General features: G+C 38.4%; 2 protein-coding genes across 2 annotated transcripts in view; one reads left to right on the top strand and one right to left on the bottom strand.

The window, feature by feature from the left end:
• The window catches only part of MRPL27 (mitochondrial ribosomal protein L27), a 31459-nt gene extending 24207 nt beyond the window's left edge, over positions 1–7252 (bottom strand). Inside the window, exon 1 of the mRNA XM_053708859.1 lies at positions 7011–7252. Within this exon, the coding sequence (XP_053564834.1) occupies positions 7011–7050 (40 nt within the window). The 5' untranslated portion in view covers positions 7051–7252. The remainder of the gene's footprint in view (positions 1–7010) is intronic.
• The window catches only part of EME1 (essential meiotic structure-specific endonuclease 1), an 8375-nt gene continuing 3057 nt past the window's right edge, over positions 7183–12500 (top strand). The window contains exons 1-7 of the mRNA XM_053708858.1: positions 7183–7529; positions 11034–11161; positions 11327–11413; positions 11505–11620; positions 11700–11823; positions 11901–12016; positions 12096–12285. Of these exons, the coding sequence (XP_053564833.1) occupies positions 7235–7529; positions 11034–11161; positions 11327–11413; positions 11505–11620; positions 11700–11823; positions 11901–12016; positions 12096–12285 (1056 nt within the window). The 5' untranslated portion in view covers positions 7183–7234. The remainder of the gene's footprint in view (positions 7530–11033; positions 11162–11326; positions 11414–11504; positions 11621–11699; positions 11824–11900; positions 12017–12095; positions 12286–12500) is intronic.

The following is a 12500-nucleotide window of genomic DNA, read 5'->3' as shown; positions in this document are numbered from 1 at the left end:
ACTCTAAAGGGTCTTAATATGCAGGGGAGGGGGACTGCTCTTTTTGCTTTCCCAGCCCCTTTCAGTGGGTGTCCCAGCTTAAAGGAACATTAAAATCAAAATAAACTTTCAGGATTCAGATAGAGCAGCGGTTTTGAGCAACTTTCCGATTTACTCCTATTACCAATGTTTCTTTCTTCTCTTGGTATCTTTATTTGAAAAGCAGGAATGTATGCTTAAGAGCCGGCCCATTTTAGGTTCAGAACCTGGGTTGCACTTGCTTATTGGTGGCTAAAGGTACCCATCAATCAGCAAGCGCTAGCCAGGGTGCTGAACCAAAAATGCAGCCAGTTTCCATGGGTGCTCTTGCTAACCTAATCAACAGTGCTAAACTTGAAGCTTCTAAGTAAGGTTTTATACTGGATTTTTGATAAGTATATGTGCATATTCTCCTTTATAGTAGTGTCTATTACATGCAGATATATGAAAATGTGTGTATACTGTACCTTTAAGTTTACATTCCTACTTTTTCAAATAAAGATACCAATGGAACAAAGAAAATTTGATAATAGGAGTAAAAGTAGGAAGTTGCTTAAAACTATAAGAAAAAGAAGCACAGAGGCGCCAACATGGCCTAGTAACGTCACGGCAGTCGGATACAAAACATCAGCAGGATAGGAAATATACTCACAAGCGTAGTGCACCCAAATGGTGCTATTGTGGCAGCCTGGAACATCAAACAGTGGTCCAGCTCACTGGTGTCTCCAGCCAGATAGAGATGATCCTTGGCGGGGGCCTATCCTATGATGCCTATAAGGGCAAAAAAGGCACACACATAGCCCAGTAACGTTTGTACACCAGATAAGAAAGGGTTCAAGGTTGTACTTTCAGGAAACAAAGCACCACCAGGTGCAATATCAGCAGTACTGGGACCTCTCAGCCGCCCAGTGGACTGTGGAATCCAATTTGCAGGATGCAGAAAATCACCACTTTGGAAGATAGGACTAGCACACACACTCTGCCCCCAAACAGGAGCAGAATAATTGTGATAAAGCAAGTGTATATTTAAAAACTTTTATTTTAAAAACAGCTATAAGAGCTGGAAGCTAAATGTCCCATATGGGCAATTTAGAAGAATAAGGAGGAATTGTTCCCAAATAGAGGACTATGATATCCAAGCAAGGGTTATTGGAGACAGATTCCTAGAAAAGGGCTACCCGGTAGATCTGATAAATCATGAGATCAATAGGGTTAGGGAGGAGGATAGATCAAGTTATTTTAAAATTAATAAAAACAAAAAATCTAAAGATCAAATAGGCTTCAAAGAAATAAATCCCCCGTTATTTATCACTAGATATAATTCAAACCATATGGCAATTAATAAAATTCTTAATAAACACTGGTCTATCCTCACTGATGATTCTACTCTGAGGAATATTATAGGGACCAAACCAAAAGTGGTATATAGAAAAGCACCTACGCTCAAGACCGTTCTAGCACCCAGTATGATTGTAAGAAACAAATTCCTTGTAAACAACAATGTAGGCTCCAACATCTTTAATGTTGGGCCTTTAATTAAAAAGAATATAGTCTCCAAATGTTATAGGAAATGCTGTGGCATGTGCAGCAATATTTGTCATAGGACTTCTAGTTTTAGATCCTCGAAAACGGGTGAAATTTTTTAAAATTAAGAGTCACATGACATGTGAAACTTCTTTTGTGATATATCTCCTTGACTGTAAATGTGGGGCCCAGTATGTAGGCCGCACCTGCAGAAAGGTAAAAAAACGATGGGGAGATCATTCCTATAACATTAAGAAAAAAGCCAAATCTCACAGCGTCTCCAGACATTGTTTATCTCATCACAAAAAAAGATAAGAACCCTATCAAAATAACACTTATTGAAATGATTTCAAAATCTTGTCCCAATGCTCTAATGACCCTTAGGAGAAGAGAGACATTTTGGATTAAAAGATTAGGTACTCTCCAACCAGATGGGCTCAATGAGAACCTTGATATGGCAGCATTCTGAATACCAATATTTTTTTTTTTTTGGCCTCTATTAGGCTAGGTCACATTGACACTTTTTCACACCAATATCACATCACACATAGATAGGGGTTGCTGATTGTTTTTGCATTATCCTACACAGTGGTTGTTTAGTATTTCGCCTGTGTAACAATTTTTTTATTTTCTACTTACATTAGCGGTATAGCACTTTAATATTATTATTACTTATAAGATTACCATGATCAGATGACTTATTTATAGGATACAAGGGTATCTTTATGTTGGACCAATGATTACACATATTTATATATATACTTTCTGCACGTCATTTAGATATAGCTTTAGGTTATGATTACATTCCACAGTTTATTCTTGGCTTATCATTTTTATTATATATTATAAATATCTTGTTAGTACATTTATATTAAATATAGGTACATACATTTTGCATATATGATATCACAGATAGGGTTTAACATTAGTCATTGTGTCATTTTTTTCTTTCACAAAAGGTTTAAACTGTCTAACAATGAAATAATCTTTCTATGGCTTAGGTGTTCTAGAGTTGCATTTTACATTTTATTTAATATGCGGTAGCATGTAAAAGCTTAATTATATATTGGGTATTAGTAAATTTATTTATATATTCATGTTGACACATCTAGTATTAATTACTTGTTATAGGTTTGCACATAAGGCGATTACTTATTTTTTTTTTTATTTTTTTTTATACTTAATACAGAGATATCTATTCTTATTTGAGATTTGCTCAAAATGGTTTGTGTTACATATGAGAGCTTTTTTGTTAGGGCAGAAATAAATGTCACACTTTAAAGGAGGGTACAATGTAGATATAATACCAATTAAGGTCTATAATACTAAAGGAAAAATATAGATCTATTGTGATATAAAACATACATGTGGTCAGGCATATTAAGTGATTATATGTAGAATAGAGACTATTAAAATACATGTATCCTGCTTATGTTTTTTATGTGGGTATATTATATTGTTGTACATATTGTGATTATTTTATTTTGAGGTGTATAACAAATGTTTTTATTGTGATTGTTATATTACTGTTTTCCATGTTTTATTTTTTAATCTTAATTTGAAGGGTTACAAGGTTATTGCTATTGTCTATTTTGGGTTTGGCAATGGTATGGAGGTTAATACAGAGATATCTATTCTTATTTGGGATTTGCTCAAAATGGTTTGTTTTACATATGAGAGCTTTGTATATAGGGGTTTCCATGCCTACCAACTGCTGACCTGTGCAACAGGTGTTCACACTTTAGAAATTAATTAGCCTATCAGATTTAGTTTTATGTGTTCTATTGTCTTTATAAAGCAAGTGTTGTTAACATTTTAACATAGCCTGAGGAAACAGCCTGTGGTGGCTGAGAAACAAGTCGCTGTTTTTAAAATAAAAGTTTTTAAATATACACTTGCTTTATCACAATTATTCTGCTCCTGTTTGGGGGCAGAGTGTGTGTGCTAGTCCTATCTTCCAAAGTGGTGATTTTCTGCATCCTGCAAATTGGATTCCACAGTCCACTGGGCGGCTGAGAGGTCCCAGTACTGCTGATATTGCACCTGGTGGTGCTTTGTTTCCTGTAAGTACAACCTTGAATCCTTTCTTATCTGGTGTACAAACATTACTGGGCTATGTGTGTGCGCCTTTTTTGCCCTTATAGGCATCATAGGATAGGCCCCCGCCAAGGATCATCTCTATCTGGCTGGAGACACCAGTGAGCTGGACCACTGTTTGATGTTCCAGGCTGCCACAATAGCACCATTTGGGTGTGCTACGCTTGTGAGTATATTTCCTATCCTGCTGATGTTTTGTATCCGACTGCCGTGACGTTACTAGGCCATGTTGGCGCCTCTGTGCTTCTTTTTCTTATAGATCACGCCACACCAGGATGACCGTCCTATGACAGAGAGCTGCCTTCTTTCTTTTGGATTATTCTTTGTGCAGACATTTTGTTATTTGATTATACCAATATCATCTAGGTCCACTTGTGAGCATATCATCTCTAATAATCTGATATAAGTGTGCTAGGTTTATTGTATATTCTCTTAATTATCTGTATATATTTGCTTACCTGTTTGCTGCTTATTGTTAGCGCCCCCTAGGAGTGTGGTGTATGTTCTATATGCACCACCCTCCTTATATCAGTTGCTTAAAACTGCATGCTCTATCTGAATCATGAAAGAAAAAAAAAATGGGTTTACTATCCCTTTTAACCTTAACAGTGTTAAATTGGGAGCTTCTAGACAAAGTCGGAAACATTCATCTTGTCACTGCCAGAGCAATTGCAAAAACACATTATTGCCCCCTTCTCTTTATCTATTTACATTCAAGAAGAAAGATTAAAGGGGAACTGGGTCTATCCTGGCACCTGACCTATATGTTACACATGGGCTGTACAAAGTAGGATAATGAGGGTTGGAAGCGACAATTAAAACATCATTAGTTAGAACGCTACCAAAGCCATGCACCAGGAAAAAGGGAGAAAGAGAGAAAGTGTTTGAATTTGTTGTGTTAAAGTTTGAGAGTTTTTTTTTTTATTATTATACAAGTATGGAAATAAGGAGGAATGTGAATATACCATGTTTAATTTTCAATCATATGTGTACTTAACACCTTGTCACTGTATTAGCTATGACTGTAACTTCACTTACTGAAAATAGTGCATGTATCATTGTTGTTGGCCTCGCAGACACTCCTTATTAAAGTATTGAAAAAACAAACAAACTGGGAGCTTCTAAGTTTTTAAAAGGATTTCTACTGAATTCTTATCAGTATCTGCGCATATTCTTCTTTATAGTAGTGTCTATTACATGCAGTTAAAGGAAACTTGGTGTATACTGTCATTTTAACCCATCAGGTTCTTCATGTACTGGGACTAGAATTCACAGAACGTACAAAAAAAATTCAGGTTTACTGGGGCCTTCTGTGTCTAATATCAAATTCCCCACAATCACTGCTGCAGAAAAGTTCAAATGAATATATACCCCATAAAATACCTCCTGCTTGTGAAACCTAACAGTGTCTTAGCGAGTCCTCACTAGGGTGCTTTGAGGTGCAATGCCAGGGTAAATTCACCCTTGCTTGCTCATATTGGCACGTGCTATATTCATCTTATGTGCTTGAGAGTAAGAGAGGTGATAAGGAGCTTGATGTTTTAACCCACATCAAGGGCTATAACAGTGCATAAAGAAAATACTCTAATATGTTAGGGAATTTGTATTACTGCAAAGTAACTAAACACATAATTAAAGTCAGTCCAGAGAAACAATGCACTGCTGGGAGCTAGCTGAACATATCTGGTGAGCCAATGACAAAAGAAAAATGTTTGAAGCCACCAAACAGCTAGCTCCCACAAGTGCATTGCTGCTGAGGATATGTACTGCGTATACTTTTCAACAAAAGGTATCCAACAGAATAAAGTAGCAGTTAATTTAAAGGGACAGTCTACACCAATATTGTTATTGTTTAAAGGGGACATTCAACCCTAATTTTCAAATCGGTAATTCCTATAAAGTTGCTAACGATTCTTATTTTGCACTATAGTCTAATTTAGTAGCCTAAATAGTTTCTAAGCATTTGTACTTACTTTTTTCTCTTCTGGCTTTTTAAAATGCCTGCCTGCCCCCTCCCATAGTTCGTCATCAGAATCTTCACAATCTTCATTGTCCAGCTCTAACTCTGCTAATTCTCGTCTGTCCACACTCCCGTGTTTTGCGCATGCGCAGTGTGCCGCGAACACTGTAGGGGGAAGGTTTTAAAAGGGAACTCTAAATCTAGAGTTCATTTTAAAACCTTCCCCTTACAGCGTTAGCATGCGCAAAACACGGGAGTGTGGACGGACGAGAATTAGCAGAGTTAGAGCTGGACAATGAAGATTGTGAAGATCGTGATGACGAAATATGGGAAGGGGCAGGCGGGCATTTTAAAAAGCCAGAAGAGAAAAAAGTAAGTACAAATGCTTAGAAACGATTTAGGCTACTAAATTAGGCTATAGTGCAAAATAAGAATCGTTAGCAACTTTATAGGAATTACCGATTTGAAAATTTGGGTTGACTGTCCCTTTAATAAAATAGATACACCTTTACTACACATTCCCCAGTTTTGCACAACCAACACTGTTATATTAATATAATTTATAACATTTAAACCTCTAAATGTCTGCCTGTTTCTAAGCCACTACAGACAGGCTCTTATCATGTTTTTTTTTTATTAGCTTTTTACAACAGGAGACTGCTAGTTCATGTGGGCCATATAGATAACATTGTGCTCTGTACCATGGAGTTGTGGAGGACACTGCACTTATTGGCTAAAATGCAAGTAAATGGATAATTAAATAGCCATGTGACAAGGGGGCTGTCAGAAGAGACTTAGATACAAAGTAATCACAGAGGTAATAAGTGTATTAATATAACTGTGTTGGTTATGCAAACCTGGGGAATGGGTAATAAAGGGATTATCTATCTTTTTGAAGTGATAATACTTCATGACCGAAAGTTTAATTTATTTGTACCACTGGTAAAATAAACCCTAGGATTCACTATCATTTTAAATAATAAACATTTGGGATTAGTACAAGGGCCATCAATGTATTTCCAAAACCTCTGGAGGGCCACAATTGATGACCCCTGGATTAGACTGTTCCCTTTAAACGTTACATTTTTCTGTCTGAAACTTGAAAGTTTAATGTACACTTTGCTATCAGTATAAATCTGCAAACCATGCATGGAAATGGCTCTGCTTCAAAGTGTTAACTCTGAGTGACCAGAGAGCATTATGTCAGCAACAGACACATTCTCCCAGTGCTATATGACAGTTAGACCACATTTACATTAGCAGCAAACAACCTTATCTAACTCTTCCACAATATATTCAATAACACTGCAATGGCACCTGCTAATGAAGCTAATAGTAGTCAGACAGTGCGTGAAACACAATATACAGGCGGCGGGGATATTATATAAATAACCCGGTGTTTATTACATACCGAGGCCGCGGCCAAAGCACCTACACATGGACAGGGACATGGTGTACTTCCGGGGTCCGTTTCCAATATCCTGTCACCTTATTTGTGTCTTCTGTGCCACACTTCCGGTTTGTTTCTTGCATTCCTTTTTAGACTTTCTAGTTCTTTGATGCCTCTCTTCCGGTGACGTCACGTCCGCTGTGAGCCTAGCGGTTTATTTGAGTTATTTTGTTCGTGCGCTTATCATGAGCTCTGCTTCAGATCTGAGTGATGCTGAGGTGCTGCCTCCTGCGACATTTGTAAGTCGCACCACTCGTCCTCCGGTTCTGGTACTGAGCAGTGACAGCGAAGAAGAAACTCCAGTCTGCTTCCCTGTAGCTCAAGCACAGCGGAATGTTGCACCACGCCCCTTGGGAGGCAAAACAAGTCATCCACCGCCCCGCCCCCGAGGAGCGACCGCATCACGTGATAATGCTGGGGTTTCCCTTCCCAAGAAGAGAGCAAAGGATCCCGAGGTTGTGACAGTGCGTATAGATCCGGGTAATGTTGGCGTAGAAAAAACCAGGAAGCCATAGTTCTGGTGTTAAATTTTTTTAAGCATTTGAGTACATAAGCCCCTTATATTAAAATCTATTTATTTACTTCCCCAATTTATCTGGTGAATTACGAGTTTCAAACTAATTTGTCAATCTGAGCTGTATATTTTCACACCTATGGGTAAACTCCAAAAATAAACTTTCACAATTATGATAAAGCATGTCATTTTAAACAACTTTCTCATTTACTTTTATTATTACGTTTGCTTTTGTTCCTTTGGTATCCTTTGTTGAAGAGTAAACCTAGGTAGAGGTAGGAGCAACAATGCATTAATGGGAGCTAGCAGAACATAACTGGTAAATGACAAGGCATATGTGTGCAGCCACCAATCAACAGCTAGCTCTCAGTTATACATGTCTGACTCTGAGCCTACCTAGGTATGCTTTTAAATAAAGGATACCAAGAGATCATGTTAAATTTGATAAGAGTAAATTAGAAAGTTGCTTAGAGCATGCAATTTTATCTGAATTATTAAAGGGACACTGAACCCACATTTTTTATTTTGTGATTCAGATAGAGCATGCAATTTTAAGTAACTTTCTAATTTACTCCTATTATTAATTTTTTCTTCATTCTCTTGATATCTTTATTTGAATCTAAGTCATTTTTTGGTTCAGTACCCTGGATAGCACTTGTTTATTGGTCGGTTAAATCAATCCACCAATCAGCAAGTACATCCCAGGTAGTTGACCAAAAATGGGCCGGTGTTCTGGTAAGAGGGCGAACTTTGGAAAAGAGCGAACATGTCACTTCCTGTGGCTATAGCCGGGGGGGGGGCTGTTTCTCATGCACGAGCACGGAGACTCAGCTTTACAGTATTAGTAGTAATTGGAGTAGTCGCAGTGGGGGGCGGAGTTCCGAATATTGCCGAGGAGCCTAATAAACAACTTCCCATGAGTGCACCATTTGTGATACAACATCCCACGCATGCGCTCTAGAAAGGGTTCCTGAATTTCACAGCTCTAAATATTTTAGCAGTGACGTATGCAGCCAGGTATGTGATGATGCTGGCACGCATGCGCATTAGGTCCAAAATGTGTGAAACAGTTGATGGAATGTCACAGGAAGTGACATGGTTTGCTCTTTTCCAAAGTTCGCCCTCTCACCAGAACACCGGCATCTAAACTTACATTCTTGCTTTTCAAATAAAGATACCAAGAGAATGAAGAACATTTGATAATAGGAGTAAATTAGAAAGTTGCTTACAATTGCATGCTCTATCTGAATCACAAAAGAAAAAAATTGGGTTTAGTATCCCTTTAAGATGAATTTGAATGGAGGATTATATTGCCTGCTGTTGGTATGTACTAGACACAACTTCACCACTTACTACAACTCCTCACAAGTTCAAATCCAGAAAACTGATCTCAATTCTTTTAAATTCTCCTTGGAATTTCAGTCCCATATCATTAGAATTTAAATATATCACCATATTAGGAAACATGTTATCTACTCTTCCTTTGTTTCTATATATGAAAATCTTGTTGTCAATGAACCGTCTATATAAAATAATTGACAAAGGGATTACTGTCTGAAAAAAACCCAACCCACAAATAAATTAACAAAAGAGGGGGCACAATTTAAACAGTTAACATCTAATATCTGATTTGTGGTCCGCAGGTTGTTGTATATATGATATATGTTGAGTTCGTTACTGATAGTTTTGCAATTTAATATGAATTTAGCTAAAAATATGATCACTGTAGTTTACCTGTCAGGTTGAAAACACTAGTTCTTTCAATTTTAATGATAGGAAAAGTAATTTTATTTTTCTACTAGTCTGAGATTATTGATATTTATTTCTGAAGCACCACATTGCTATTACATTAGGTAAAGTTACAGTTAAAAAAAAAAAAAAAAAAAAAATTCTGATACTGATTAGCCATTTCCTGAGGGTAGCAATTTGTCTACATTGAAAAAAAATTCTGATGTAAACAAATTGAAATCACGTGATCGTGCATGCGATTATGCGCCCTCTAGGCCGCATTCCCATTTAGGAAGCTAAAGCCCAGCACAGTTTGGACGAAATGGAACATTTTAATGGCAGGAAGGGGTTAAATGCGTAGAGGGTCCTGTCGGTGACATATCCTCTGATATGTACCATATTTATACAATATGATACCAGACAGGGGTCTTGTGAGCTTATATGCTAAAATAAAGTACATGGGGGGGGGCGAGAAGTTGTGGCTTCAAGATAAGTCATCAGATAAATATGTTAATGTAAGTTACACACACACCACTGAACAAGATTGTTTGTTTCCAAATCTGAAAGCTCCAGGCCAGAGTGAGGTAAACAAAATGAGGCCAGGAGTTCACCAAATAGATGCAGCTATATACAAATCCTGTTGTAGGCAGGAATGTGAAGAAGTGATGACTCAAAAAAGATTTTGTGTAGAAAGAAAGGGTGGGAGAAGATTTGCAGACAGAGGTATAGGAGGGTACAGTGTTATTGAGGGCTTTATATGTTAGGGTGAGAATTTAGAATTCTATTTCTAAAGGGACATGAAACCCAATTTTTTTTATTTCATGATTTAGAAAGAGCATGTCATTTTAAACAACTTTCTAATTTACTTCTATTATCTAATTTGCTTCATTCTCTTGATATCACTTGCTGAAAAGCATATCTAGATATGCTCAGTAGCTTCTGATTGGTTGCTGCACATAAAGGCCTTGTGTGATTGGCTCACACATGTACATTGCTATTTCTTCAACAAAGGATATCTAAAGAATTGAGCAAATTAGATAATAGAATTAAATTGGAAAGTTGTTTAAATTGCATGCCCTATCTGAATCATGAAAGTTTAATTGTGACTAGACTGTCCCTTTAATGCTAAGTAAGGCCATTGAAGGGACTAGAGGAGCAGTAAAGCAGATTAGAAGAAATGTGTATGGAGTCTGGCAGAAGCATTTATTATGGATTTCAGAGGAGAGTCTGATTAGCTTGAGGCCTTGCAGGATATGGTAGCTGATCAGAATCTTAGTTGTGTCTTGTGTGAAGAGAGATTTTTTTTTTTTTTTTTTTTTAAAAGGTTGAAAAGCAGAAATTAGCCAAGGACAGGATGCTAGGAAGTAACATACAATCTGTGTCAAATGTAGCCCCAAAGCAGCAGGCTTGAGGGATTGAAGTCATGACTGTGTTGTGAATAGTGATTAACATTTTAGGGGTGGGGATAATGGATGAGGGAGGAGGAGCTTAGTTGTAGAGATGCTGATCTTGGACAATAAGAGAATTTCCTCAATGAGATAATTGATAGGTTCGTACATGAGTGAGGAATAGGTCTAGTGCAGAAATGGTAGATTTTTGTGTCATCTGCATACAGGTGATGCTGAAACCTGCAGGACTGCAGCCTGGGGATTATGTCTAGACTGAAAGGAAGAGGGCCAGTTGATTTATCTTATATATATATATGAAACGTTAACATTTGATATCTGACTTGTTGTTAATAGGTCTCCTGCAGGGTGGGTGTGGTGGTCAAGTGCTGAGTGCTCTGCAGGCTCAGGAAACTCCATGTGTAATCCAGTCACAGACTGTACCGAGGAGCATAACATGGACCCGGACATGTGGGGAGGCACAGGTGAGAGGAGCTTAACATGAGGTTGAAAGAGAGCACTTGTAGGGAGAAGATTTGTGCAGTGCATGAATGGGAGGTTTGTACACAAGACATAGTACATGGGGTGTTCTCCAGTTATTTCAGTATATTGGCACTTTTTATCAGTTTGTGGGTGTTTTTCTTTGTCAGGCAGCCGACACCACTGTGGAAGAAGATGATATAATTATCCTTGTTCCTATGGAGGAGTTTGTCACAATGGTTCATACCAGCAGGAAGGTGGGAGACCATTTCCTTCCATTAACTATTCCATTATACACCAGTAGCATTTCATCACTTAAACTGGAATATTTTGTTCATATAACTGCAGGAGCCACACTGTGGTAGCAGTATGATGACGCTGAGCAGCTTTGTGGCCCATATAATGTCAAGCAGGAGTGGAAAGGCACCAACAATGGTGGTCATGGAGGTGGAGAAATACTTCAAGTAAGTCCCAGGCATATACACCATAGGTTGTAACCAACACAATAGGACACATCCCTCATTCTCTGCTTGTGATTGTCAGGGAGCAGAAGGGACAGAGCAGGAAGAAGATGCGGGAAGCTGTGCGAGGAGAGACAGCTGGGCCTCGCAGGAAGAAAGGAGCACAGGAGACTTTACCTGTCCTCAGTAGGGTGGACATTGAAGAGGTGAGGGAATAATGTGTAGTGTATGAACTCCCCCTATTGTCCTTTCAGCTGGTGTAATGTTCCTTCCTGTATTTCAGACCCTGATACAGTTGGAGTTGTGTACAGGTGCCCACGTGTGGTTCTTGGAGACCTGGAAGGAGTTTTCTGATTTTGTCTGCATGTTCACCAAGGCTATAACTGAGGCACCAACCAAGTAATTATAGTGCAGTCTATCGGGAGGAAGGGTCAATATTCTGCATTGGCCGTGTAATCACTCTACGTCTTGTCTTTAGGAGGCAGCGGGATAATTCTTCCTTCTCTTTTTACCTGGACGGAGAGTGGGCAGGTGGGATACGTGTTGACCGTTGTGGGAATGGGCTCTTGGAGGTCTGGAGGAGGCAGTTTCAGCAATTCAACAGAGTCAGTGTTGAGATAGCAAATGCAGTGGTGGCTTCATATCCTTCTCCTCAGTTATTAGTGCAGGTGAGTGAGGCCTGGTGTGCTGTTCCCTACCCATATGTAGTACTGGCTGCACTTGTCCTATTTCTAAATGGTTTGCATTTCCCCCTCCATCCGTGGCTCTGTGCTTCTTCTCTAATCTTAATAGGCAATTAAACCGAAGATATTTGTATGAAGTATATGAAAGCTCAGGGATTAAACATATACAACAGATTTCTCATGGCTGCAAATGACATCTC

Source organism: Bombina bombina, chromosome 1 (genome assembly GCF_027579735.1).
Source record: "Bombina bombina isolate aBomBom1 chromosome 1, aBomBom1.pri, whole genome shotgun sequence".
NCBI lineage: Eukaryota > Metazoa > Chordata > Amphibia > Anura > Bombinatoridae > Bombina > Bombina bombina.
This window is presented reverse-complemented; position numbering and strand designations above follow the sequence as displayed.